The sequence below is a fragment of the Botrytis sinoallii genome (assembly GCF_014898435.1).
Source record: "Botrytis sinoallii strain Bc 23 chromosome Unknown BSIN_008, whole genome shotgun sequence".
Classification (NCBI taxonomy): domain Eukaryota; kingdom Fungi; phylum Ascomycota; class Leotiomycetes; order Helotiales; family Sclerotiniaceae; genus Botrytis; species Botrytis sinoallii.
This window is the reverse complement of record NW_024066035.1, coordinates 2140155-2167799: the sequence shown is the minus strand read 5'-3', so window position 1 is coordinate 2167799 and position 27645 is coordinate 2140155. Positions and strand designations below refer to the sequence as shown.

At 39.9% G+C, this 27645-nt stretch overlaps 5 protein-coding genes across 5 annotated transcripts; 4 read left to right on the top strand and 1 right to left on the bottom strand.

The window, feature by feature from the left end:
- The first annotated feature begins 5916 nt into the window (after positions 1–5916).
- EAF02_005612 (uncharacterized protein) lies at positions 5917–9324 on the top strand. The gene is made up of 4 exons (XM_038901660.1): positions 5917–6225; positions 6424–6654; positions 6764–7130; positions 7209–9324. Exons 1-4 carry the CDS (start codon positions 6089–6091, stop codon positions 9222–9224), a joined length of 2751 nt encoding a protein of 916 aa, XP_038759000.1. The 5' UTR covers positions 5917–6088; the 3' UTR covers positions 9225–9324.
- A 997-nt stretch (positions 9325–10321) lies between these two features.
- Positions 10322–12662, top strand: EAF02_005611 (uncharacterized protein). The gene is made up of 4 exons (XM_038901659.1): positions 10322–10766; positions 10840–11111; positions 11169–11384; positions 11438–12662. Exons 2-4 carry the CDS (start codon positions 10934–10936, stop codon positions 11932–11934), a joined length of 891 nt encoding a protein of 296 aa, XP_038758999.1. The 5' UTR covers positions 10322–10766; positions 10840–10933; the 3' UTR covers positions 11935–12662.
- Positions 12663–12954: 292 nt separating this feature from the next.
- On the top strand, positions 12955–15184 carry EAF02_005610 (uncharacterized protein; the record flags this gene model as incomplete). Its single annotated transcript, XM_038901658.1, has 5 exons — positions 12955–13097; positions 13174–13904; positions 13964–14090; positions 14136–14297; positions 14347–15184. 5 exons carry the CDS (start codon positions 12955–12957, stop codon positions 15182–15184), a joined length of 2001 nt encoding a protein of 666 aa, XP_038758998.1.
- A 57-nt stretch (positions 15185–15241) lies between these two features.
- On the bottom strand, positions 15242–16991 carry EAF02_005609 (uncharacterized protein; the record flags this gene model as incomplete). The annotated part of the gene is made up of 4 exons (XM_038901657.1): positions 15242–15445; positions 15505–16259; positions 16323–16460; positions 16520–16991. 4 exons carry the CDS (start codon positions 16989–16991, stop codon positions 15242–15244), a joined length of 1569 nt encoding a protein of 522 aa, XP_038758997.1.
- Positions 16992–17482: 491 nt separating this feature from the next.
- EAF02_005608 (uncharacterized protein) lies at positions 17483–18766 on the top strand (the record flags this gene model as incomplete). The annotated part of the gene is made up of 3 exons (XM_038901656.1): positions 17483–17667; positions 17727–18169; positions 18223–18766. The coding sequence occupies 3 exons, from the start codon at positions 17483–17485 to the stop codon at positions 18561–18563; spliced, it is 969 nt and encodes a 322-aa protein (XP_038758996.1). The 3' UTR covers positions 18564–18766.
- Positions 18767–27645: the final 8879 nt, after the last annotated feature.

Genomic DNA, 27645 nt, shown 5'->3' with positions numbered 1-27645 from the left:
GGAAGTTCAGGAACCAAATTACATCTAGGCAGTTAGACCAGGATTCTTCAAGATTCTGATGCATTTGCATCATCTTGAGTTGCTTTGGATCCTTGCTGGCGTTTCTTAAACTTCGCAATGATTTTCAAGCTTAGATCCTGCAGCATTGTCCAATGATTCTTTTCGGTGAGCCTACGTAGGCATTATTGGTGACGACACTATAGGCCTCCAGAGTAAGCAACATTTTTCAATTTTTATGAATGAATCATGACGCCCACTATGCAGGTGAAGACGAATGTCGAATAAAGGCATGCCTTGAACTGTTTCCCCGCATTTCAACCCCAACTTGCGTGTCACACATAGCGCTTTGCTCGTATAAAATAGAATGACAATCATAAACATGGATGAGAGTTAGCGCTCAAGATTTCATTGGTCAGTATATTCTATCAAAGCAAGGCTCTGGCACAGCAGATTTTATTGACACATGCATTGATGTTATCATCCGCTGCTTTGAAGATGTGGTTTTTGTGGTTGCCCCCAATTAGCCAGCTATTCCATACTGAAACGCAGCTCAGTTTACCAGGTATGTTTAAGCGGCAGGTAGGCACACTCATTCGGTTGTCTTCCGTGAAAGGATCAATAGTGTCAAGATAGTAGCAATGAATTTAGATTAATTTTGCGAATTGACTTGACGATAGCCTAATTCTATAAAACAAGGCTTTTCATGGATTGACGCAGACAAAAAAGAAAATAGGAGAAACATGGTTGCTAATTGGTGTGGGTGCAGGCTACTAGTGTACAACCGTTGCCAATGGTATCATAGTTGCTAGATGTTATCAAATCGCACATGAACTACTTACTATATTTCCCTTCATCCATCAATATCATTCATGCATTTCAGCAAGGGTATCAAATATTCTCACTGGATAATTCCAATCTAGTGAGGCCTTCAAGGTGCTACTGCGGCCAGAATGAACTAGGATGTCTGTCGATGGATGAATCAATAGGCATATTTAGAGTACATACAATGCCAAATTGGTAAAATCGTGCATAGAGGGTGGGATTGCATGAGGTGGCGACTTCTCAAAGTTTGAAAATCTGCCACCCTTTAATTACACCACAGGCCAGTGGCTTTCTTCTGTCTGAAGTTCGGATAAGCAAAGTATTTCGAAACCGCCCACAGCTTTCCCGCCACATACTTGCTTCGTCTCGTCCCGTTGACGATCGCAATGAATATGGACGGACAAGAGAATGAACAGTGCTAAGGGGCGCGTCGACTTGCTTGGATATAAAGCAAATCAAGCTTAACTCAACACCTGGACGCGAAATGTTCGTGGAGATAATCATCCGAGGCAAAGAAGTCTTTGCATTTTCGTTGCTACTACGTTGCACCACAGCCTGCATTTCAAGGTTTGTTTCATGGATGGTGCTCGAGAATATTCCATCTATCTGTCTTTCCTGGCTGGCTTGTATAGCCTATGCTGCCCATACTGGGGACTATGCTGTGTTCATCTATCAAAATCTTTCCTGATCAAGGTTGAGACCATGGCTGAGGTCAATGCTACCAGAAAGGCTTGGGTAAATTCTCACCGGTAGCTAGTGGCCCAGCACGATATACAACATTTGCATACGAATCGGGGACACTCCAAGTAACCCCTATATCGCCTTCAAGAACTCCGCGCCCTGCAGACTATACATCCGGGGAGCCGGAGCAGCTCATGGGTGGTACATGGATGCTGTAATTTCAAGAGTACGTTATCAAAGGTCAGTTCTAGGCTTCAGACGATAAGGGATCGAATTAGGGCACTATGCGTGGTGTTGTAGTTGACTTATCTTGATTTCAAAGCATCTGGAAGTTGAGAATAAACCATACATACTTACCTGCTTGTTTGTGTTACGGCAGGATGGTGATGAGTGTTTGGATAATAAGAGATGCGTAAGGGCTGAGATGATACGCTACAAAACCTGTGGTAACACCCTCTTATTTTATTTGATGCTTTGCATTAGCTCCATATCTCGGTCCCGACATGGAGGATGGATGGATATAATGATAAAAGTGTGGCGAGAAATGTCTTCGGCTGTAACCGAATCTGTTTAATTTATCACGACATCATCATCAATTTATCTGTGTCTTGCATAGTTAGCAATCTTGGTTAAATTCCTCCGAAAAGACGCATGTATCGTGGGTATCTTTTGGTGGAGGACAGTTGAGAAGTATGATTATCTAGGGTCGAGATATGTCATATAGCACAGCACTGGCATGGTGATCTGTTGAACTACATAGCGATGCACATAGCCAAATCATAGATTTCATGCTCGATTTTGCTAATGCGTTGATCAAATCTCTTTTTCCTCTCACATGAGATTATCGTTGCAGTGATTTTGAACGCCGTTTTGGGATACCCCTTTCCCAAAGGCACAGGAGATGCATATTCTCATAATATCTCATCTCGACCTACAGAACTCAAAATCATAAACTGTAAGCTATCTAACAAATCCGCTAATACTACTTTTTTACACACGTGGCAATCCATTTCTCCTCGCCCATGCCTATTTTCTTTGTTTGTGTAACGCATGGTTGCACAGTTATCTTTAATCCATAATCCTACAAGTATCCACCAACTCGTTGGTGACCCTCCGCATTCTAGCACATATTTCCATCATATATCAATATTCTCCTCATATTTTCCCTTGTATATTACTTGAAAGTTTGTGCAGAAAGTAACCTAATGTCGCTTACCTTCATTTCCCATCTCGTATGTTTGAGCGAAGCTAGGTATTTATACAAAAACTATAAGAAAACAAGCGGAGCGGGTCGATGATTAGGGGATTTGATCTAAGGGTGGTAATGGGTCCGGGACGGTATCTGGAGCACACGTGTTGATATTGTAGAAGACATGGGTGCCGAACGAGAAACGGCATGAATACATTAGGGCAGCGGGCCCAATTAAGACACAATCATACATATGGATATCTTGTAGTAGTACAAGTTTCATATGTATATATAGATTGACGGAGTATTACACTTAGGCATCTTTGGATCTGTATACAGCACGTGTTCGGCATGTTGAGAAGGGCGGGGTATAGAATATGAGATTAGTCTTAGACATTTACCGTGTGCTAGAAATTCATATGTACTTCGACAAGTTCGATGCTTTCTACTTGGCATGGGAGGTATCTCTACGCGTATAAATATTCGGCAACGGTATACCGAAAAGTAGGGATTCTTAGACATTTCCGCGTCTCATATGTGCATTTTGACATTTGCAGTTGAAATCGGCATGGCGACTGTTGTGAAAACAAGTTTTGCGATCGATGGCGATGGCGATTACGATGAGAGTCATTTATTTCTCGTGTTAGCAGATTCGTGCCGTTACAATTTACTAGGTAGCTTCCCGTGAATGGGTGTGCTGCGGTGATCACGAGATTGATGCTCCACTCTACCTTCAAATACCGCTCGTCCCGTATCCCATCTTCGGATATTTCTTCATATCTGGGAACTTGTCATCACACACACCTTTCTCCTTATCTTTCGCAGTAGTAGCGAAGCTTCTACGTCACCAGGGAGAGTACCTTATCGCGCGATCCATCTCATTTATCTAGAGTGGGTAGCCTCTCATACATTCATGGATATTTCCCCGAGACATCAAAAGGTTGATACCCGGTCTTGGTAAAGCAAGACATACATCGCTAGCTTGAAGGAGTAGGGTAGTAGTACTACAGTATGAAATCAGTCGAAGAAACATGGATTCTAATTTTATTATTATTTAACATCTCGGGACTTGATCCTCCCCCACTTTTGTCGTTTCGGCACTTGAAAACTAGATGGAAAAATGAAGTTTGATCATATCGCATGCTCCCTTTTTCACTCACAACTCAACTCTGGTCATTTACTTGGGTCGTATTGGTTCGCAAATTGGCCGCGTGATTGATACCTACTTGACAGTAGGTAGGTATTCATGATTGCGATTTGTCATATTTAGCTTCAGCCACAGAGTTGTGGCTGTACTCGAAGGTGATGAGATCCATTGAGAATGAAAGAACAAATGGAAGAATCATAAAGGAGATGGAGATGGGTTTGTTGCATGTCTGAATTTCGACGGGCTTGAAATTGGTGAGACCAGATGAGTGTGAATATTAGTTTGGGTGGAGGTCAGATGACAGGCATTGTTATATGGAAGTTAGGTATTGGGGTGGACAACTTGACTTGGAAATTTAGAAAGCTATTGATTTAGCATGCGCCGCCAATGCACCCTTAGCCAATAGCTAGGTTCTGCTAATCTTGATCAACTTCCTAGGATGAATTCGCGGCGAATGCCTAGATTGTTTTTGTCATCTGCTCTTTGCATCATTGCTACCGGTTTTCGCTGACACTTTAATTTCGTGTTATTTAATCTTGTTTCACAACTATATCTAATTTCTGTGCTAGTGTTACACATATCTTCAAGAAATCATCGTGAAAATAGATTGAAAGTTCATGCGCCACTGACTTGACATGAGCTCCTATTGTCTCTCTATTTTATATCTTCTAGGCTCTATATTGGCATTGACAGAACTAACGGGTAAGTAAGGCCATCATATACATCCCCATCTCATGCGGAGTGATAACTATGTACTCGAACTCTTGGATGCGCACACGGTATCCCCCAAAGTTATGGCTTTTGAGCCTAATACTCTGTGTTCACTGGTATTATCGCAGGTCATTTTCACTGGCACCTCCCATTTACGCGATGCTCGAGTCAACGAATCTCTGACATCATAAAGACTCACTGTTCCTTTAGTGTCCTTCTCATGGGTATTGATTGCAAACTTCAACTTTGAAGTAACGCTCTCTGCAGAATCAGCTTGCTGAAAGATATCCCAAACATCTGAAAAGATAAGCTGCCAACATCCGCTGACATACAGCCTTGGGCACGTTTTCCAACAACTGCACACTTTTCAAATCATCTCATCATAGCTGGACTCTGCGATCGACCTCTTTATTGCTATTGTGCCCCAATCGGGGGCTGTTTTCTCGTATTTTACTTGTTGCTAGTAGTCATCGATATCACTACTTGATAATCTTTCGTTGGAAGTAAATGTACTTCCTTGTGGGTTCGTGTTTCGTCCACCACATTGGACTACACTCCCCTCGACTTAAACCGTATACCAAGCAGCTGATTGTTTGAAAGGCTGTTTGTTAATTTTCCCTCATTCGAGATGAGACCTACGAATGCCATCTCAAGCAAGGAGCTCCCGGAGCTGTCCAGAAATTCTTTGATAAGCAATTATACTTTAAAAGCTTTCTTCCAGTGTATGTGCATTAAAAGTGGATTTTGTGATGCATTGGAGGTATTTGTTTTCGTCGGGCAGGTTCACGCTATTCACATGGCCAAAGTATAGAATTTCGGAGGCAACACTGTGAAAGATTTCCTCAAAATGAGTTTGTAAGTAATAATTTATATTTGTTGAGGCCGAGTAGGTTCATTGCAATGGACAGGCTTAGATGGATAGAACTTCCCGACTAGACGAACGGATTCTCACATCATTTGAGTTTTTCAATTCCAGTCTCACAAAAGCTTTAAAGTCATCAATAATTGTCGGGATATCGATCATGTGATCAAAGAGGACACTGTATTAGCTAGCGTGGCGCTAGCACTTCACTATATTAAATACTAGCTTCCCATAGATAATAATGATCAAGAACGAATACAACCATAATAAACTAAAGTACTTACACTTATCAACCAAGTTGATACCAACAATAATATACACTGATCTGAATGTTCTTCGTTTGACATACAATTCGTTTTCTGGATAGATACCATCCAATCATATCAAGATAAATATAGATATGGCTGCTATGCATAGCCACAACGCCAAGGAATCCTTTCTCGTTACCTAGCTGGGCTTACATTTCAGCCCCAGTCTAATTTACACTCCCCTCATCACCATTAACTTGTGGATCGAGCCTGATTCAAAATTCAACCTCTTTTGTTTCCCGTCTTTTCTTATTCTTGCGCTGATCCAACTTTCCACCTCTCCGCTCTTCGTTCCGCTCCGCTTGCTCACTTCGCCTAAACTATTCCCTGTATAGTGCAATCCCGCCCCACTCAGTGTCTCTAGGCCAATGAGCTGCAATATGAATCCCTCTGTTCTCGTCACTCTCTGGTTCATACAGCTCCCCCTGGGAGCCTACACTACCTATATCGACATCAGCTATTTCTTAGCCCTTTCGTTACGCCAACATGTAATGCCACTGCCTTTGTATGTTTCATTTTGTCTCCAAATACATATTTATCAAGTCCCATGGTGATAATATGTTCTAATTCTCACCTCACTTATTCCAGTTTTTTTCAGTCTATGGTCTCCCTCAATTGTACCACCTACACACTCCCACCTCAATCCCTTAGTCTCTCTATTCACCGCCATCTTCCTCACGTTTCCCACTGATAATTCTTTTAGTGGTTCCCGCATAGTCCCTGTCACGTCTCTCATTGGCTTTATTCTCCTCGTCTGCGAACCGTATTTCCACTTCATATCCGTCAACCGCCTGAGGCCTTCTTACTATTCCCTATCCAATTTCTTCCGAGTCATTCATGTGACTTTTCATTTATCAGTTATTATTGGCACTTTACGAAGCGATCGAAGGTACCGTTATGCATACTTTGCATGGGCACGACTGATAATTTTGCTGTATGTATTCATCTTGCTAAATGGTCCCACAAACAAATATGATAATCGCCCCCCTCCCGTCCCTCTAATTATCATGCCATATCAGAATGCTGATATATATGTATAAAAGATTTTCATACTGCACAGCATTAGCGTACGGCTCATGGACCTGGTATCTGCTGTGGCGAAATCGTCGTGATAGCAATGACAACGTTAACGAGGATGACGATGAGAGTTATATTGAACCCGGAATGAATCTTGTACCGCGCAAGATTCTCAGTCCATCTAATCTCACCTCCCGGAACAATTTTATTATTAAAACAATGCTTTGGATTCATGCGCCGCTTCACGTGATATCAAATGATCCTAGCTCCAACTTCGAGGAAAGAAGGGTCTGGGGGAAGTTGGCGGTGATAGTCGTTTGGGGATCGAAAGTTCTTGGAGTTGGTTATATGCTTTTAAAAAGTCTCATCGGGACGCCCGCCCTTCTATCCCTAGTGCGTATACCCAGTCTCCGTTCTTTTGCTAGAAGTCAGACTGTGTGAGTGAGTCTGCCAAGCTAACTGATCTCAAAGATCCCTTTACACCCACGATTTCCTGGCGAACCCTCAATTCAAATCACACAAAACGCCCGCAGTAAATGGATCTACAACAGACCAAAACTAGGACGCCATGACCAAATAAAAGCACCTTTGCAAGGCCGACAGCCTTTTCTTGCTTCATTACGAGAACGCCCATTACCTACAGATATCACCCACTTTGACGAAGAAGCTAATCACTCTACCGATATCATGAGTCTTCACAGCATCGCTGATTACAGCGAAGTTCCCACCCATCATCCATCTACATCGCTCAACACAAGCGACGTTCCGGACCGACAACTCGGCCCCTCTTACCTCTGTTTCTTGGACCCTTCCTCATCTACCGGCTACACCACTCGTCACGTCTCTACTTGGGCTCAATCACATGGAAACAGTTACCCTAATTACATTTTCATATCTTATACCCGCCTTCAATTCTATACCATCATTTCTGGAGACCCCAGCTTGCCATCTTCTATTAATGCTCAGCGACAGGCTGCCGCGGAGCAGGACATGGGAATGCTTATCCAGTTCGCGATACGTGCTACAAATACCGCAGGTATTGATGCTTTTTGGATAGATTATGAGTGTATACGTCCCGAAGAAGATGAAGATCCGGACAGAAGTATAGGAGAAGTATATCGAATATGTGATATCGTACGGGCATGTCACTCAATGGCTATAGTTGTTGGACCACGATTTAACTTTACCAATTACACCCATGATGCTATGGAGGGGGATTCAGACGATCTTTCAAATACAAAAACACAATGGCTACGAGACTGGGGAAGTCGTCTCTGGACTGTTCCCGAAGCTCTCCTGTGTCCAGGCGAACACCGCATTTCGATTTACACACCTGGTACTGCTGAGCCCGAGTTAGTCGCAAAACGGAATCTTCCAGGTCGTGTTTGGGATGATGCCATTGCCTTACGCCAGTTGATTGATCACTATGAATCTTCAATTCATCTCACGAAGTTGGAGTTGATTTCCATTGCCCTTGAATGTCTCAAGCGGCGCCAAACGGAGAAACGCATGGCCGGCGACGTAGCATATGCTCTACAGGGATTACTTCGTCAACGTCCTCGAGTTCTTCAATCTGATAGTGATTTCCAGGCTTTTGCAAGACTTTCTCTTGCCAACGATAGTGATATGCTTCTTGAACGACTTCTCTGCCTCAAATTGAAGGATAATCGGGCACCATGGCATGAGATGCAAGATGTTTGGGGAGCAAAATTATGGGATATCACGCCGATTTGTCAGATTTCTGAAGTGGTGGAGAATAATACTGTGATATTAGGGGATGCGAAAGGTGCGATGGTTAATTGGGAGTTTCTTGAAGCAATTGATTATGAGGCTACACGTCCACAGAGATTTGGTTGGGGACTGCTGAGAATCTGTTCGTATTTCAGTATGGTATTTATGGTTTCTGTGGTGGTGATGTCTCCTCTCTGGTCTCAAAGATCTGGCAGAAGGTTCGATACATTTTTCTCGAACTTCTGGAAGGTAGCTTTGGGTGTGTTCGTGGCGAATGCCATTATAGTACCGTGGGTAGTCCGATACCTTTACAAAAGTCCTGAAGTCCATCAAGCGCAGGCTAGACTGTATGGCGTAGCTGGGCGTCCAAATTTGGGGAGGGTGGAAGAGCTGATGTTTGGATCTGATCAAGGTCGCTTACAGTGGATGGAAGGAGGGGATAGTGTGACTGATCATCCCGATGGTGACGAATATAGCTATGAAAGCGGACTGAGATTGTTCACACTTATAGATACATGCACACTATCAGCGTTTCAATTCGAAGCCGAGCTTCCGCCATCAGTAGTATTGGCAGGTGCGCGCGCTCGTGGACTAGTACGGATGCTTTTGTGTTCTTATGATGCAAACACGGCGACATTGTATAAAGAGGCGGTTGTGCGGATGGAAACTGTCGTACTTGACCGGATGCCAAAGTTAAATCGGGTGCGGTTTGCTTTGAAGCCGACGAGGGATGATGTGATAGCAGATAGTAGATAATACAGACGCAAAAAGCCGGCTTCTTCACTTTGTCTTGCCTAGATTTGTCTGGAAATAAAGATCTGTGTAGCACTAGTTGAATATAAATGATACTCTTGCTTTCGCGAAATACATAATGTTTGACAAACGATTGTTATCATATATAGCAGTCCAACAAAACTCTGGCACTTGTACTAAATATTGGGAACATTAAAGCTGTTGTAGTAGACCTTCCACTCCCCCCAAAAGAAGGGACATAATCCACTGCTATAACCTGAAGCAAAACAACAATGATGGTCGGAACTCGGGAGCCAAAGGAACTATGTTAATGAATAGGACAACTCGACCTCAGACAATCGACATTTTGAGGCTGCTGAATCTAGTGAAGTGCCACTTTTTGTTATTCGAATATAGAGCAATCATTTCAATCTGTATGGTGGAATACTAGGATTGTCGACCGAGTACTTCATGGCCCCGTATTTCGAGTCAGTACAAAGGAAATTTTATCGAGGGCAATAAAGGCTCTTTGTTGTATTTATTACCTTTGTTATGATTGACGCGTACCCGCATTGCATACCCATGTTATACGGACTTCCTTTGTGTTTGAGTTTTCAACTGAGCGGTCTTGGACTTTTTTGGTAGTATATATTAGTGAAACGTGCCCTCAAATTCCATAATAAATGGTCTATGTTCGCTCCTTTAGCTCAGTGGTAGAGCGGAAGATTGCAGTTTCGTACAAATATCTTCAGGTCAATCGTTCGAACCGGTTAGGGAGCTTCAATTGCTCCAATGTGGCATGGCCAACTTTTTTACCATCGAGTATGGTTTTTTTGCCAACACTCTTCTTTTTTATTTTTTAAAAAAAGATCCTGTTCTCATCGTTCTGTACCGATACTTGCTGAATGATTCACGAAGCTTAGTCAGTCAGGTGGACACAGCCTTCGGAAGTTCGGAATAGTGTTAGCCTCGAGCCTCTTAGCTAAACACGTGGAGATCCGGAGATAATCATCTGATAAGTGGAAGCGAGATAACCCCTTCATCTCTCCACTCTCACCGCATCACCAAGCAAAATTCACATCAACAAAGAACATCAAACGTGATTCTTATCCTCGTACCAAGTAGAGTTTCTAGATGCTTAAACACATCTAGTAATCACAGTAATAAGGTCAGACTCTCGGCTTGAAGTTCGCCGTGCGACCGCTGGTGGGTATTGGCATTGATGGTAGGAAAGATGGTTGTTTAACCACACCATCGGAGCAATATCTTCTTCCGGAAGGCCCTTCTTCAAAGCCAAGGATTACACCGCGGCATCCTACAGCTCTAATATACGGAGAGATGCCGGTACTCTACAAGATACAAGCTCACAGGCTTTGTTCCCCTCTTGTCCATCTAAACTATACTCGATCTAATCACGAACTCCTTACATTTTTTCACGTGCGTATGGAAAAATAATTGCTTGGCCTCACAGAAGGTGAAAAGTGACAGGTACCGTGCGTGGGTCACATTCTTGTAATCTCCGCAATTTCACTTCACAAGGTACCAAGTCGACCCCGCTTTTTTGAGGTGAGGTGAATGGACAATTGCGTTTCTCTTCTGTGAGTTTGTGTATATAATGGTTTGATTAACCCGGCGATAGGAGGTTACAGAAGCTCTTCTCGCTGTCGCTTTCTAGGTCTCCAAATCAATCTTTGAAACTGTACACTCTTCAGTTCTGCACCGAGCCATCAATAATGCGTTTCGCAGCTGCATCTTTAGCATTGCTTCCAGCTGTTGCCCAGGCAGTTAACATTGTTTCTGCAAACGATGATGGCTGGGCCGAGATCAATATCAGAACTCTGTACAATTCTCTGACCAGTGCGGGACATGATGTTCTCGTTTCTGCCCCTGCAGAGAACAAGAGTGGTGCAGGTATGAAGTATGGCCTCCTTCAGCATTCTAAGGAACAAATCTAATTATTACGAAAAGGTTCTCTAACTGGTACACCTACTGTCCTCACTGAGGCATGCGAATTTAATTCCTGTCCAAGCGGGAGTCCAGCAGTAGGCTATAATAGCTCAGCTCCTCAATTCAACTACGTCAACTCTTACCCTGCGACTGCAATGGAGTATGGCATCGAAACGTTGGCTCCAGGATACTTTGGAGGTGCCCCTGACCTTGCAGTTACTGGACCAAACGTCGGAGGTATGTATTTAGTTGCAATGGAGGTTGATAAAATGAAGACTAATGACTGATAGTCAATACTGGTGTTATATCTTTCGTCTCTGGTACTGTTGGAGCAGCGATTGAGGCCGTAGGGCTCGGTGTACCAGCAATTGCTTTCAGTGGAGCCGAAGGATCCGCAACCGCCTGGAATGTTGCAGCACCCGCCTATGCCACTATCTATGGCGAATTAGGTGCAATAGTAGTCGATGCCATCGTTGCTTCCGGTACCCCATATCTCCCAGACGAAACGTTCTTAAACATCAACTTCCCTGAAACTGCCGATTGTACATCGGCGTCTGACTTCAGCTTCGTTCTTTCCAGAATTTACACTGCAGTTCCATTGGTTAGTGGTACTGATGTCGTAACTTGCAACAATGGAGGTAGACTCCCTACTGAGACCAAAGTTGTTGGAACCGATGGATGCTATGTCAGTATCAGTCTTGGTGGAACAAACAAGAGGGATAGTAGTGCTGCCAACCAAGCAGTAGTCTTGAGCAAGCTCTCTAGTATTCTTACATGCTTACCTTGATTGAGAGGGACATTAGCCCAACATCATGGGCGGGGAATTCGAGAAGACATTTCATCTGGATTCATCAAAATAGATATCCAAATTCAAAGTCATACCGAATCAAACTCCCGTTTTGTAAGCTGTACCGGGCGCGAAAGTGAATACCCTGTTAGTGGACGTGAAATATTTCAAAGAGAATGGTACCTGATCATTTGCAACTGTTGTGTCCAATCTGTACCACTCATGATCCACGTTAGACCACTGACTCTTCGTCGAAGCTAGAAGGTCTCTCCATAAACCTGTGCACGCAAAAATTGGCAAGAAATGCGTAATGATCAAAGTTCTCAGTACAGTGAAATACAATTCACAAGTCGCACCCTAGTAATAAGATGGAATTTTTGCAGGCCGGATAGTGTTGGTAGCCGTACCTATTCTTCTATCCTCGGTTATAAAATTCGAACGATGCTGAGCTTTCATCCTAACCATAGTATGGAGGACTTTGCAGGATGTAATCCTGGAGTCTTCGTTGGCTAACATGTTGGTTAAAATATCTTAGTACTTTGGCTTGTCACTGTACGGAGGTTTGTGGAGATCGCAATATATAAACCGCGACTTCGTTGGAAGGCCAAACTGCAGGTCGTTCAAAATGGATACCAAAGACGATGGACAATTGTAGATGAGAGGTTGACTGATTAGTTAATTTTGTATGTGATATCGTTTGATCTATACACCACTGTCTCTGCGTGGGCACGCACATTCCATGTTTCAAAATGGTAAAAAGAATGGTCGTGCATTTCGAACGAGATCACACAAAAGACCAGGTACGACATATGAGAATTGGTCAGGTCACGTGTTAAGTTAATATTATCTTATCTAATCATCATGTGGGCCAGTGTAGGTTACAACTTCAATCACAAACAATCAAACTGTAGGCCACTTGACTTGCAGATTTTGAACCTGATAACTTTGAATTCTGTCCGTAGATGGACTATCTGTTCGATTCCACTTCAAATTTTCTGATCTCCCCCTCGAACGTCTCGCATGGATCACGCCAAAAGAATCGACCTTGCCTGTGTTGAATGCCGACGAAGGAAGCGCAAATGCGACGGGAGAAAACCACAATGTTCTTCATGCCAGGCTCAAGAAAGAGAGTGTGTTTACGAGAATGAGCGAAGCAATCGAAAGTGAGAATGAACTTTGATCTCTACTTTCTAGTACTGTCAAAGTAGAGTTAGAGCTTGCTAATCTATTTCCGCTCAGACGCAAGAGAGACCCAGAAGAGGTTGAACAACTCGAAGAACAAATTGAGATCCTTCTACAAAGGGTAAAAGAATTAGAGAATGAAGCTTCTTCTGGTAACTCTACGCGCAATGCTACTCTAGCATCAACATCTTCGCCCACAAGGCCAGGGATGGATGGGCTTTCTGGAGCTCCTTCTAACCAAGAAACACGATCGGCTTCTGCAGTCGACGAGGTAGGAAATTTGATGTGGAAGCTTAAGATAGATAGCAACGGAGACACTTCATTTATTGGCCCGTCGTCTAACCTCCAGTTTATATCTGCTGCTCAAGAATCCAGAAGTGACAGCCAGCTTCAAAGCAATCCGAGAATCACGGCATCTGATATGCCTTCGTTAGACCAGTGTCTTGCGGATAAGGCGTTGCAACAGGAGCTCTTTGATGTCTTTAACTCTGTTGTGAACCCAAACAATCAATTTATTGATCCGTTTTTTCTCAACAACTTCGATGTTCTTTCTACTGGAGCTGACTTGGATGAGATATTGCTACGAACTGCAATGTTTGCTCTTGCAGCTTGTTTTTCCGCGAGAGAAAATGCTACTCATATCGGCGATATGTTTTACAAGAGTGCTGAGAATATTGTCCAGCAGTGTTGTCGAATCTGCCCATCGCTTGTTACCGTTCGGGCGTTGGCAATGCTGTGCTGGCGGGATCTCACCTTAGACAATGAAAATACGGCCTGGATGTATAATTGTTAGTCTCATTGAAAGACCTAAGAGCATTGATCATTAACCAGTATCTTCTCTTAATAGGTATGGGCGCAGCTCTAACAACACAACTTGGCTTGCATGTGGTGAATCTGCAGAATATCGCAGGTATCTCACCTGAAAGCAAAGACTCGCGTATCCGAACATTCTGGCTTTGGTTTCGGATCGACCGGTAAGCTTGGCAAATATATTTATGGATATCGACTAATTTTCAAAGAATTGCTACATTCAGCTTAGGAAGACAATGCTGTATACCATGGACTCGTGTCAGAACTCCATGGTTAGAGAGTATTCTGACATCATCAGCGACGCTCCCAGAGCTCGTTTTCAATTACGAGTGTCAGCTTCTTTTTTTATTCGACAAATATATGGATCAAATGTATGGTCAGCTAGGTATAGCATCCAATTTTCATTGCTAATAGCTTTAGTTACTCATTCCAGTTTCATGAATTGGACAGCCAAAGCCGCAATAAACTTTTATTCGATGCCCGCGAAGCCTTATGTACCTTCTATAATGAAATGAATAGACAGCTATCGAGCGAACGGAACGGACAGTCTAGCACCACTATCAGTCTCCGAATGACATATCACATGTGCCTCATATTGGTGCAGCGACCCCTATTGCGCGAAGACTCCAATGGTGCTCTTTACCGCATGGCTGTGCAATCATCAAACTCTTCAGCTGTCGCTATCACGAATTTGCTCCGAGACTATCGAAAAGCCGGATGTCTCCGAACCGCTCCTTTTGTCGTAGTACACCATGTTCTTACCGCAGCCATTATGCATCTGCTTAGTGTAACCTCCTCGAATGGTACTTTGCGTAAGCGATCAATTACTCGATTCCGAGAGTGTATAGAAGCGCTAGGAGAAATGAAGTATGCTTGGAAGCGATTGCGAAAGGCCATCGCGTTGCTTCAAGAACTTGCGCATAGATGGTCTGTAGTATTTGCATTGCCAATGCGACTAAGCTATCCTCTGCCCGCGCACTCCCAAAATGATATTTCAAGCGAGCATAAAGATCAATCATCGATGGAATACCAAATCACAGCCTCTTCGGAAACACACAACAAAGACGACAATTTTGCAAATTCCTACTCGGCCGACAAGCTCGAAAATCTTCCTTTGAAGGACGATCTTCCTGAAACAGAAATTAAGCAAGGTAGAGGTTTCGCAAATTCTGACTTCACGCTGGGAATTTATGAAATGGGCGACCCGTTTCAGTTAAACGATATGAATTGGTTATTTCCTCCTTTAGATCAACCTTAAACAACTATTTCCCTATCTTTACGAGTATATACCTCGCTCTTCTCCAACACGAATACCTCATTTAGGCCCAGAGAAAGTCAACGCAGTTGTTGTATCCGCCCATGATCGTATCCTCTTTCCAAATATATACATTGGGACTGTCGTCAGCATGATACCTAAAGTCAACGCCGTAAAAGTTGAGAAAAATACAAGAGGGCCGGCTGTAGTATAATAATCGTTAAATGCGAACGTGAGACCGAAAGCAAAGGCGCTTTTAATAATCTAAAATAAATGTTAGACAATTGCTTCCTCATCTTGTCTTCAAAGAAACGATAGCTTACCATAGCAAGACCAAAGGCTTCACCGGATCGCTGACCGCATACATCGTTGGTGTATGCAACAACGCCGGTGCACCCAGCACCAACCGCAAAATTTAAAATCGCCATAAAAACACCGCACGTAACTGGCGAGAGGCCTTTATCAATGGCAGCTGCAAGACCAAATCCACCAACAGCCATGGTAATAAATGCCGGTATAATGATAAGAAGACGAAACTCTGGCTCATACATACCACGATTGCGTAGTGCCAGATATCCGACTATCTTGTCGCAAGCCCACCCCGCTGTGAGTGTTCCTATTGTGGATCCAATCAAAGGTGCGATTCCTGCAAGGTTTCCGACTGCGGTTGTGCTCATGCTATATGGTTCTGCTCCAAAGATTTGAGAGACCACAGTGCCGATTAGAATGATCCATGTAAAAACCACCGACCACATTAGACATCCCCAAAGGACTGCTGGGTGTGCTAAGAGAATAATTGGATCTACACAAAGCTTGAAGACACGACTTTGGTCGCGAAACTTTACAGCGCCAAACCCAAAATGATATTTCCAACTGGATACTTGAGAATACCTCTCAACATCTAAGCTTTTGACCTCATGATTTGGTGAGCTTATGATCGATGCTGGTTGTTCTGATTTGTCTTTTGTTGGAGTTGAGCTATCACCGGAGATATCGACTTCAACGGAGTTATCTAAGGCTACATTGCGGTAGAAAGTCGTCTCGGGGAAGCAGACGAGGGTTGCTGCCAGAATCACAACTCAAAGAATTGCTAGAAGCCAGAAGCTCCAGTGCCAGGACAGATTGGAGATGACATATCCACTCACAATCGGTGTGAGATTGTTTGAAATCATGACGCTGAAATTCCAAAGTCCAATACGTCTCCCTCGCTCGTGCACAAAGAATACATCCGTGATTGAAGCGGTACCTGCCATCGCAAAAAAGTCGCCCATTCCAAGACCTAAGGTGATAAGTCAATAGTGCTCAAATTGTTCCAGAAAGATCTTTACTAGAACTCACCTTGTATTGCGCGCGCCGCCAATAGGGAATTGTATGAACTTGCTGCGCCAGCCCAGCAACATCCAGCCACAATAATAGTCGTCGTTACAAGATACACCATTCGCTTTCCGTATACTTCGGCTATACAGGGACAAAGGTATGCGCTCACACCAAGAGTCATGATCAAGCTCCCATTCAGAAGAGCCATATCAGTCAATTGCACATCGAGCAATATGGCGACCGTAGTAAAGCCAGGCACAAGAACTGGCCCTAATGACCCGGCTGCACATGCCCCGAAGACAATAGTCCCGAAGAGGAGTTCTTTCTTATATCGAGGCCATTTCGATGGATCTAATGGCGAGTCGGATGGCTTGGGGACAAGGATGAGTCGCGTCTCGATTCCGTCTGGGTCTGATGCACTGCGCAAATTCTCTAGGAGATTCGTTCCAGATGGGATTGTGCTTGACACTGGCTCCAGAATTCCGAAAGCCATTTCGATTTTACTTTGAAGAATAGATGTGGCGATTTGCTCACTAAGGAAGCTGTTTCGATTTTCTTCTAAATATGAAGATAATGAAAAAGACTGGATACATGTTTCTAGAGCAAACCATTGCGGCTTCTTATATCTTAAATCCATTTCAGTCTATCTAGACTTTTGGTATCTAATACATGCCATTAATTTCATCTTATCAAGTGGCTTGATTGATGTGATCTTAGTCTTATCAGACAATCAGGCGGCTCAAACATGCCGCCGTGATAGCTTCATGTCACGGCCTTATCCGAGGTTCAGCCGATCTACAACTAACCAACCAACTCATCAGAGTCACCAGTAAGTAACCATGAGGTAATATCTTCATATCTTTTACAATTCAGCATTTGCCCCCGAGAAAAGATAAATAGCGAACTATTCGTCTTTCCTGAAAAGTTTTGTATTCACAGAAATAACACAACTTTGCGGAACAATTCAGCTAAAATTCAGCAAAAATGACCCAAACACCGATACCACCCAGATATGTACGAGTCGCAGTGACACAATTTGAACCTGTTTGGCTCGACTTGCAAAAGACAGTTGATAAAACATGTCTTCTTATCAAAGAAGCGTCTGTAAATGGGGCACAGCTGGTATCATTCCCAGAATGCTGGCTCCCAGGGTATCCATCATGGATATGGTAGCAGTTCCTTCACTCATAGATTCTTAGTTCTCGCTAACGATGAATACTTCTTCAAGGACTCAAAGTGTTGATTTTGATCTCTCTACTACCTATATCAAGAACTCATTACGCATCGATTCACCCGAGATGGGTCGCATATGTGCAGCAGCGAAAGAAGGCAATATATCAGTCGTGTTAGGTTTTAGCGAGAATTGGAATCACTCTCTTTACATTTCTCAAGCAATAATCGATCATGAAGGCATCATACAAGTGAAACGTCGAAAGCTTAAGGCTACACATATGGAGAGAACTGTATTTGGCGAGGCATCGGGATCATCGTTGACGAACGTAGTTGATCTCGCTGGCATTGGACGAGTGGGAGCTTTAGCTTGCTGGGAACATGCACTTCCTCTACTCAAATACCACAGTTATAGCCAGCGCGAAAGTATTCACGTCTCCCAGTGGCCACCAATATGGGAACATAGTGGAGGGCCTGATCTTTGGTCCATGTCCAGAGACGGTATGTGTTTATATTACCATTTGGAGATGATTAAGTTAATGGAGTTTCTTTAGGAAGCCGAACTCTTTCGCAGGCATATGCCATAGAATCACAATCATTCGTCTTGCATACTACAGCAGTGCTAAGTCAGGACGGAATCGATAGAATGGATACTAGTAATGGTCTTGTTATGAACATGCCTGGTGGAGGCACTTCTGCCATTTTCGGCCCAGATGGACGAAAATTGTCCGAAGATTTGTCAGATACAGTTGAGGGTTTCTTATATGCAGACCTCGATCTAGATGAAATTTTGAAATCGAGGAGTTTCTTGGATGTTTGTGGTCATTATAGTCGACCTGATTTGCTGACTATAAGTGTTAACGACATAGAAAGGGTTTTGGCGGACAGTGCGTAAATTTAGTTGATAGACGATGGATAATACTTCATTTCATTTTCCTTCTAAGCTATCTCTGAAAAAAACATAAGTGCCTTCCTACGAACTTCGGTGTACCCAATTTCACAACCTCAGATTCGCATTATTGTCTCAATCGACAAGAAACATGCCACCTCGTACAAGTTTTTCAATCACGAAGTCAGTTTGGTCGCTACCGGCAGCCGCGGACAGATATTTCGTGCATCGTGTCTGATTGATTGATTGATTGATTTCATTTACGTCCACGTTCAGTCTAAGACTATACAGGACGGCTAGGCCTCTAGAGGCTCTAGCGGATAACTTTTTATTCTACAAAAATGAATATATACGATTTAGAGAAGTGAAAACAAATACTGGGGAACAGTGCCCGCTCATTATATGCATTGCATATAATAAGAAAATTGTGAAAATCAAGAAATTGTAAGGAAATCAAAGCCCTCTCTTATTTCCCTAATTACTTCTTCTTCATTCTCTTCTCCTCTCTCCTCTTCTATTACTATTTCTTCCTCTATCTCGTCTTATATAAGAGCCCTGACCAGATGCCATACTCTTATGGCGATTTTGGTAATATTGATGAATTTAATAGCTAATTCAATACCTACTTTTGTATAGAGTAGGAACTATATAATAATCTTAGATAATGATATATTCTTGAATATTTCTTTTCTCTCTGCTTTGTATATAGGATAATTAATAAGAAGGTGTTGTGGAGCCTCAATATTACCATATATATATTTGTTATTAGAGAGTTTGAATCGATGTAAATAAGATTTGATATATCCATGATCTAATTTGAGTTGAAAATATGTATTAGTAGTGTTTCGCTTGATTTCGCTTAATAGCTTGATTTTCGATTCTATTTTCTATAAAAATAGCTTTGAATAGGTTAAAGGGGATTGATTTGATTTGAGTTTGTATTGATTGAGAGTAGAAAGCCATTAATCTGAATCGTACTCTTTAATCATTATACCTAAAAATCCAAAACTTGTTTTGTTTGAAATAGAATATATTGTAATTGCTTCCTTTACTAGTTTATCTATTAGCTCATTTCCTTTTACTAAAGTATGTCCTGAAATTCAATTTAGAGATACTTTAGCTCCTTTTGCTTTGATGATTTCCGCTGCTTTGATTACTCGAATCTGATAAACCTGTCCAGGGTAATCTAATAGTGTTTTTAAGTAATATAGACCAACTTGATTGTCTGAATATATCTTAAATTTGTTGCTAATACAAACAATTATGCTAGTATATTCAATAGCTCTAGTAACCCTGTAAAGCTTTTCATTATATATTAGTTAATTGCTACCAATATTCAATTGTTATTCAACTATTCGAAACAAAATAAATGAAGCTTTTCAAAAGACTGGAATTAAAGGATCAGTTATTGCAGCAGCTACTTTATCCTTCAATAACAATATCATTATTACAATAAATAATCCTTTTACATTACAATTCTTAATAGAAAAAAACAGTTATATTATGACTTTTTATAGTCAATAGACAACGATATCAACAAACAAGGGACGATTCACATATACTCCTTATTTATTTCCCCTGCCCCGGCAGGCTTAATCCTATCAAACCTTGTAACCACAGGAGGCTCCCATCATACCGATAGCGATGCACGCCCCTAGCACACCGAGTGGTTCCTCAACCCAAAGGACGCTCTCCTTCCAAATAGTCACTAACACCTCAGGGACTGGTATACAGCCCCCACCAATTATAAGATCGCCTACAGGCTTTGCCCTTAATGCAATCAAGAAACAATTCAAAAGGATCAATAAGATAGAGGAAAAGAGATGGAAAATAATTGAAGCATTTGCGGTGCTAATAGATAAGCTTGCATAAGGATTCCAAAACCAACAACACAAACTCGCCGCAAAGTTTAAGAATACAATTATTTCTGTTTTGCTAGGAGTAACAGAGACTACCCTTAATCAAGAGAGAAAGTCTACAACGGAGTAATTACAGTTAAAAAACAATATACAAAAACCTATACTAATGTACTGAAAACTTAAATAAGGCCTGAGGTAGCAAGCCCCACTACAGGCTTCACTAATATAATACACTCTGCTTTTAGTGGAAGTACAAATACTAATCGCTTGGGAGCATACAGACTCAAAAGGGAGAATGATCGGATCGAAAAAACGATCCTTATAATAACTGGCGGGGAAGCTTTGTTTTCAGAAACTAGCCTATTCCTATTAAGACTCAGAATAAAAGAGGCAATTGCTAGGATTACATTAATAGAGATTCCCTTTCTTTAGAGAAACAATACAAACTGGACATTAAGGTGCAACTTTAGTGCTAGTCAAAAGGAGATTATGAAAACAGAAAATGTTGAGCGAGTACTTAAAACCCTTTATGTAACAAGTATATGTAGATTAGAAAAATGGTTTATGTATATAGTCCCACAAGTACTATACGATTTCTATCATATCGAAAGTGCTCCTGCTCCTATACCTACTGAGCTTATCAAGAAGGAGATCACAACTCAAACCGGTAAGCAGTCAATCAATTATAGATTGGCATATAACAGGGTTAACCCGATTACTAAAAGAGCCACCTGAATTATTGACTTCAATACTGCAGTACTGCGGTTTCGATTATTCAATAACAGCTCCTATTCGGTTCTCCTAGATAAACCCGGGAAATTCAATTTTATAGTATTAGTTGTCTAGAATATTGTAACCCCTTTACCTATAATAGAACCTTAAGATGCTCGATATGCGGTAAACTAAATATTGAGTATAAGAATGCATTTGTATATCAGTAATATACTAAAGCAGCTCAATGCACTAATTGTCATGGGCCCTTCTGCACTGACCATTCCAATTGCCCAGCTGCTCCTAGAGTCTACGCTAAACAACGGATTGTTCTAACCGTAAAGGAACTAGCCACAGTCAGAACTGTTGATAGAAAAGACTATGAGATACTACATAGAGCAGATATAGACAAAACGGATCACACCCCTGAACTACCTTTACCTTCTAGAGTAACAATCGTAGAAACCCCGATCACTTTGGGGGCGAGAATTATAGCATATAAGAATAAATACCTTAGCAAACATCCGTGTAGGTTTAGTACAAGTCTGCCGATCACACTAATTATGTTATGCACACACCCAGCTTGTAGCCAAAGCCAGCGGAATCTCAATATAAAAGTCTTAGCAGAAAAAGCCTTTACTCTAATAGATCTGGAGATGAACAATATAGAGACCTTTATAACGGTAGATATTGTATCTAGATCCTCTTTATAAATAGCATAATCAACAAGTACACTCAGAGAAACAAAAATCTCACTATTGCTTAGGTGAATGTAGATTGGGGATACGCGAATCATATTATACTATTATAGCTAATAGCTAAAGCTCAGCTGGATATAATCTGTTTACAGGAGCCAAGATTATACTAAAATTTAACTATATAAAATCACAATACATACAATCAATATCAGCTGATCGATAACTAGAATCTCTAAGGAAACTTGGAGGAAAACAAATAAGGCCCTCGGGTTATAATATATATACAAAAAGATATGCACTTGAAAATAGAGCAAATGGGTTGACTCGAAAATAGAGATCTACTTTAAATACGAGTCAATGGATACTCGATCCTGAATATCTATAGAGCTTTGTGTATTTTAGATATTATTAATTATATTATACACTTGATTTCAAATAAATATACAATTATAGAAAAAGACTTTAATGCAAAGCATAAGCTATAAGAACCAGGGGTAATTATAGTTAATCAAGGGGTGCAGCTTGCAATATAGATAAACAAATAGGGTATAGAGTTTATAGATACTTTAGGTATACCCATCTATACAAAAGGGTATATACTAGATCTAACCTTCTCCAATATACTATTCGCTTATACAAAGGTGCTGGAAGAACTTCACTGTGGATCTGATCATATTACTCAGATTATTAATCTAGCAAACTGCGGAACAACAGAGTGGGATTAGTACCATTACCAGATAAAGGAAACGGATCTGCCGAGATTGGATAAACTAATGGCCAATCAGCTAACCCACCTCAATAATATAGATATCCAGACTATAACCAAGATCGAAACCTATATTAATAAGCTTACAAAAGCATTAGACAAGTCAATTCAAGTGGTTAGCAAAATCAATCAAAAAGTAGGGAAAGCCTTGCTATAGTAAACGGATGAATGCAAAGAAGCTTATCAAGCATATATAAAAGTACAAAGAGGAATAAACTTGAAAAGGAAAACTTATACTATATACTTTTTATAAAAAGTAGTGTAACAAGCCAAGAGATCCTATTAGGCTATATGTCTAAATGGGGTTAAGGACAATAAAGAACTTTATCGAATTATGGAATAGTATAAGTTGATCCCCGAAAGTAATGCGAAATCCCTCTCCCTAATAATCAGTGAGCAGGAGATCTGCGATACAAGAGAGAAAGCGGACACTCTATTTATAGCGGTTTTGAATCGATTCAAAGCAAACGATGATCTTTCAAATATCCATTACACAATTAAACACACAAAGGGACTCTCTCCTAGAAAAGAATAATCTCGACTAAAGAGGTAGAAAAGCATGTTATAAAAGCCTTGTGTATTGTATCAGAAGTGGATCGAGCTATTGTACATTTCCTTAAGGTATGCTAGTTAAGCGTCAAGTCACTGATCCGGGAGATATTTGTATTATGCCTAGCTTTAAACTATTATCCAAAAGGATAAAAGCTAGTGAAGGTAGTAATGATTTTCAAGGTAGGTAAGAAAAACAAAATGTCACTGCGATTATAACAACCAATAGCTCTGATCTCCTGTATCAGAAAGGGTTTCGAATAATATATAGCTAGTCAAATATTTTGAATAGCTTTGAGATATAAAATAATTAGTCTATAATATTGTAAAGCGCTTCCTAAAAGATTAGAAATAGATCTAGTAGCTGTCTTTATTTACAATACGGAGCTTGTATTAGCAACTAATAATATAGTTTTAATTATTATTATGAATATACAGGGAGCTTTTGATGCTCTCTTGAAACATCGACTTTTGAGCCGAATAATCAAACAAGAATGGTCAACTTTGTTGCTCAAATTGATAGATTTATTCCTTACAATAGAAAAGTCAGAATGAAACTCGAAGATATTACAACTGAGGAATATCTAGTGGTATACAGTATCCCTTAGGGATTCCTATTATCACCTATACTCTATATACTCTATTTTGCTAAGCTTCTTAATTGAGATACAAAATTCCGTTTCGGCTATATAGATAATATTACAATCTACTACTTTTTCAAGCATTTCTTTATAAATACTAGAATCCTGTAACAATAAGTATAATAGATTATTAGATAGGATAAAGAGAATAGAATCCTATTTGCTTTTGAGAAATTCGAATTACTTTATATTATCAGATAATATAATATTACTAATCCATTATTGATAGTAAATCCAGATCTAATAATTACTCTAATACTGATTGCAACGAATGGAAATGCTTAGCCTACTTTGAAATGGTTGGGTATCTTCTTCGATCGCCAGCTCTCGTTCTTATAATATATCAAAATATGTATAGCGAAAGTTATGAAAGTAGTTTTGCATATCAGATTGATCGCCTGTATTATATATGAGCTGTTAGCTTCCTCTTTAAGAAAAGCAATGATTACCTACATTCTCCTAGTAACACTATTCGGCACGGAAGTATGATATGCTGATAAATATAAGCTTAGTTTAGGCCAAAGCGATTCAAGTATAAATGCAGGTATAAAAGGTTATCTCTATTACATCAATAAAATAATTAATATTGCTATAAGAGGAGCAATCCTAGTATACAAGATTATATCGATTATAGTTTTTATTAAAGAAGCAGGTCTGTTATTGGGGATAGTCGTGCTAGAATATATCAAGCTGTAATTTGTATTTTGTTTAAAAATGATTGATAATCAATATTTGTTAATAAATTATTTAAAGTTAGTAATACAAAAATACAAATGAGGAGCAGGTATAGTAAGAGGATCTTTTATAAGAATCCAATAGTTTAGTTGTTTTATTCTAGAGATACAATACTCGAAGCTATTCTGTTTACACTTTTCGAGTAATTGTAGAATGGATCCAATAAAAGGATTAATCAAAGAAGAAATAGCTTAAGCCTTTAAAAAGTAATGGCGACAATTCCTATTCGAAGATTATACGATCTTCTCTAACAAATCAGAATAAATTATTGATTGCAAATATTGTGTTGGCTATGGATATGCAATATATCGCAATGGCACTCAAATAGCCTCCGGATTTAAGCAGATCCAAAGCGACTCATATATATTCGATATAGAAGCGATAGGAGTATAATATGGATTAGAGTATTTAATCACTATACTTGAAGATCCCTTGAATAGTTGGATCTGGATATGTATTGATAGTATATCGGTTATTTGGGGTATATACAGAAACACACTGCCTACAACACAATGGGCCTTTCACAAGTATCACAAAGCAATAAAACAACTCAACATCAGGATAAAATGATCACCTGGACATATGGAAATCGAAGGCAATGAGGAAGCAGATCGCTTAGCAAACGCAGGCGCAATTAGGCTTATGGACCAGACAATCAATAAGTTATCAACAATCAGTGAAATCCAAACGATTATCTGTCAGAAGCATTTACACACAGAATCTATCTGATGGAAAGAGATGAACTCCTTTCTTTTCGTTAGTTACAAGGAATGGTCTCCTAGATACAATATAAAGGAACCAAAGGAACTAACTCTACCAAAAACAATCTTACATCGATTGATAGCTATAAAAACAGGCTACAGCGATTACGCTACTTACCATCAGCGATTTGGTTATCAAAATAACAAGCTGGATTACTCATACAGTAGTGTTAAGAAACTATATTACTTCTTTAAATGCACTATAAACAACCTAAAGTATTCAGACTGACCTTTTGCCTCTATAGAAATACAATCTAACAAGCAGGCGATTACATATATCAAGAAACTCTTACACACATCTAACAAGCTCACTCAGCTGATTACCGACTCAAAGTTCTACACTCAGATCTATCCTAACTATTAAAGAACCCTTAGAAAGCAACAATCTTTTCAACAAAGCTTACTGCCCATCTCTTATAAACTCATTATTCAACTAATCACTCGAATATACTACATTCTAAAAACCGCAAACCCAATATATAACACAAGAGCCCTGCTATTCGACTAAACAAATAGCAACCCACTCTTGCTTCTTCTCCTCTACCATAGAGATCAAAGCCCACAACAAGCCTATCCACCCGGGAATCAAGCTCTACCTCAACAACAACCCAGATCAGATATTCCCTTCTGAAAATAGAAGCGGATCACACCTACAGAAAAGCGAATAGCCCCTGGTATTGAAGTTAAATTGCTAAATTCAATCGCGACGATCACGCCGCTCAAATAGTTCCTTATCTTAGCACGTCTAAATACCCTTAGGGAGGTCCAAAACAGACGTTAATTAATATAAATAAATAAATAAAATAAATAAATTCAATTATTATTAATATGAAATTCGATTGTTTAATTGTATTACGATTATATCTACACCTATACCTATTCCTTTTTCAATAAAAAAGGTGTCAGTATAAATGTAGATAGTATCCTTATCTCTATAATTGAAAACGATATTATAAAGAATAACAATATCTTTTTTAATAAATTACTAATATTAACTCTAAAAGAAGTTTCCTTTTTCTATGGGGGGAAGTTGAAATGAATAATCTTTTCAAGTGAAATAGGATTGAGATCCTGATTTATTAATCCTCTAATTCTATCAAGTTGGATTGATTTATATCGTTTTCTTTAAGGAGTAAAGATTACTTCCAAATCGGTTTGATATTAAGCTGATATTTCTTTTTCGATATTGATTGAATGGTTTGGCGAGAATTTAGCTAAACAAAACGCGTATTACCTAACATTTGAATCTAATCGAATTTTTGAGGGCTTTAGGCCTGCTTCTATTTCCATTAAAAGGATTGGGGCTGTTTTAAAAACTTCTAATATTTTTCGAAAAGCTAGGTTTTGAAGCGATTATATTATATTCTTGAAATGAGTTTGATCTCTCCACCAAATCATTAATCCATAATCAGCTATACTAATTACACATACTATATATAATTATCTAAAAACTTTAGAATTAAGGCCCTTTTCGGTATTAACTAATCAAGCTATTTGATGGAAGGTACCTTTCGCTTGTATAATTCGAATATTAATATGTTAATCGAATTTGAGATTCGGATCGAACTATATTCCTAGCCATCTAATAAGAGATTGGAATACAATTATTTCCGAATTGGATAGCGTAATTAGATATTTTTTCGTCAATTTGAATAATGAAAAGTGTATTAGCTTTGTTTTTGCCAAATCGAATTGGATTGCATTTTTAGAACTAAGTTCATAGATTTGTTTTGTAACTTTCTCTAAGGTTTTGATATTCTTTTTCCATATAGATAAGTATGTGATTAAAGCAATATCATCTATATAGGAAAGAAACTTGATCGAATTGGGTAAAAAGAGCTCTCTGATATATATAAGGAAGAGAATTGGAGAAATCGGGCTGCCTTGTAGTATTCCGATCGAAATTGATTTGAAAGATTCGATTTGATTATTAAAAGATAGTTTCAATTATCTTTGTTGAAGAAATAAGGTTATCCAGACTATCAGATTTGTAAACAGTTTTAGCTTCTTACAAATATCTAATAGTTGATTTCTCGAAATGTAATTGAATACTCCCTTTATATCCATAAATAATATTGAGGTCTTTTTACTGGCTTACTTATTTCTTTCGATTTCTATAATCAGTAAAAGTGCAGCATTGATTACTGATTTCTTTTGACATCCTCCCATTTGACTTTTGTGAAGGAAATAGATTGTTTCCACTAAATATCCTAATTGTTGAACTAGAATCCTTTCGCTTATTTTACCCAGACAATTTAAGAGTGTAATTACTCTATATACTTTTAAAAGGAAATAATCTGGTTTGGAAGCTTTCTTCAGAATAGCTTCTATGACTTGTTTCCAACATTTCGAATAATATCCTAGATTA

Coding starts and splice junctions, on each gene's coding strand:
- EAF02_005612 (XM_038901660.1), top strand. CDS start 6,089: ATGAGCTGCAATATGAATCCCTCTGTTCTCGTCACTCTCTGGTTCATA. Junction 6,226..6,423: donor CATGTAATGCCACTGCCTTT/GTATGTTTCATT, acceptor TAATTCTTTTAG/TGGTTCCCGCATAGTCCCTG. Junction 7,131..7,208: donor CGCCCGCCCTTCTATCCCTA/GTGCGTATACCC, acceptor CTGATCTCAAAG/ATCCCTTTACACCCACGATT.
- EAF02_005611 (XM_038901659.1), top strand. CDS start 10,934: ATGCGTTTCGCAGCTGCATCTTTAGCATTGCTTCCAGCTGTTGCCCAG. Junction 11,112..11,168: donor AGAGAACAAGAGTGGTGCAG/GTATGAAGTATG, acceptor TATTACGAAAAG/GTTCTCTAACTGGTACACCT. Junction 11,385..11,437: donor TACTGGACCAAACGTCGGAG/GTATGTATTTAG, acceptor AATGACTGATAG/TCAATACTGGTGTTATATCT.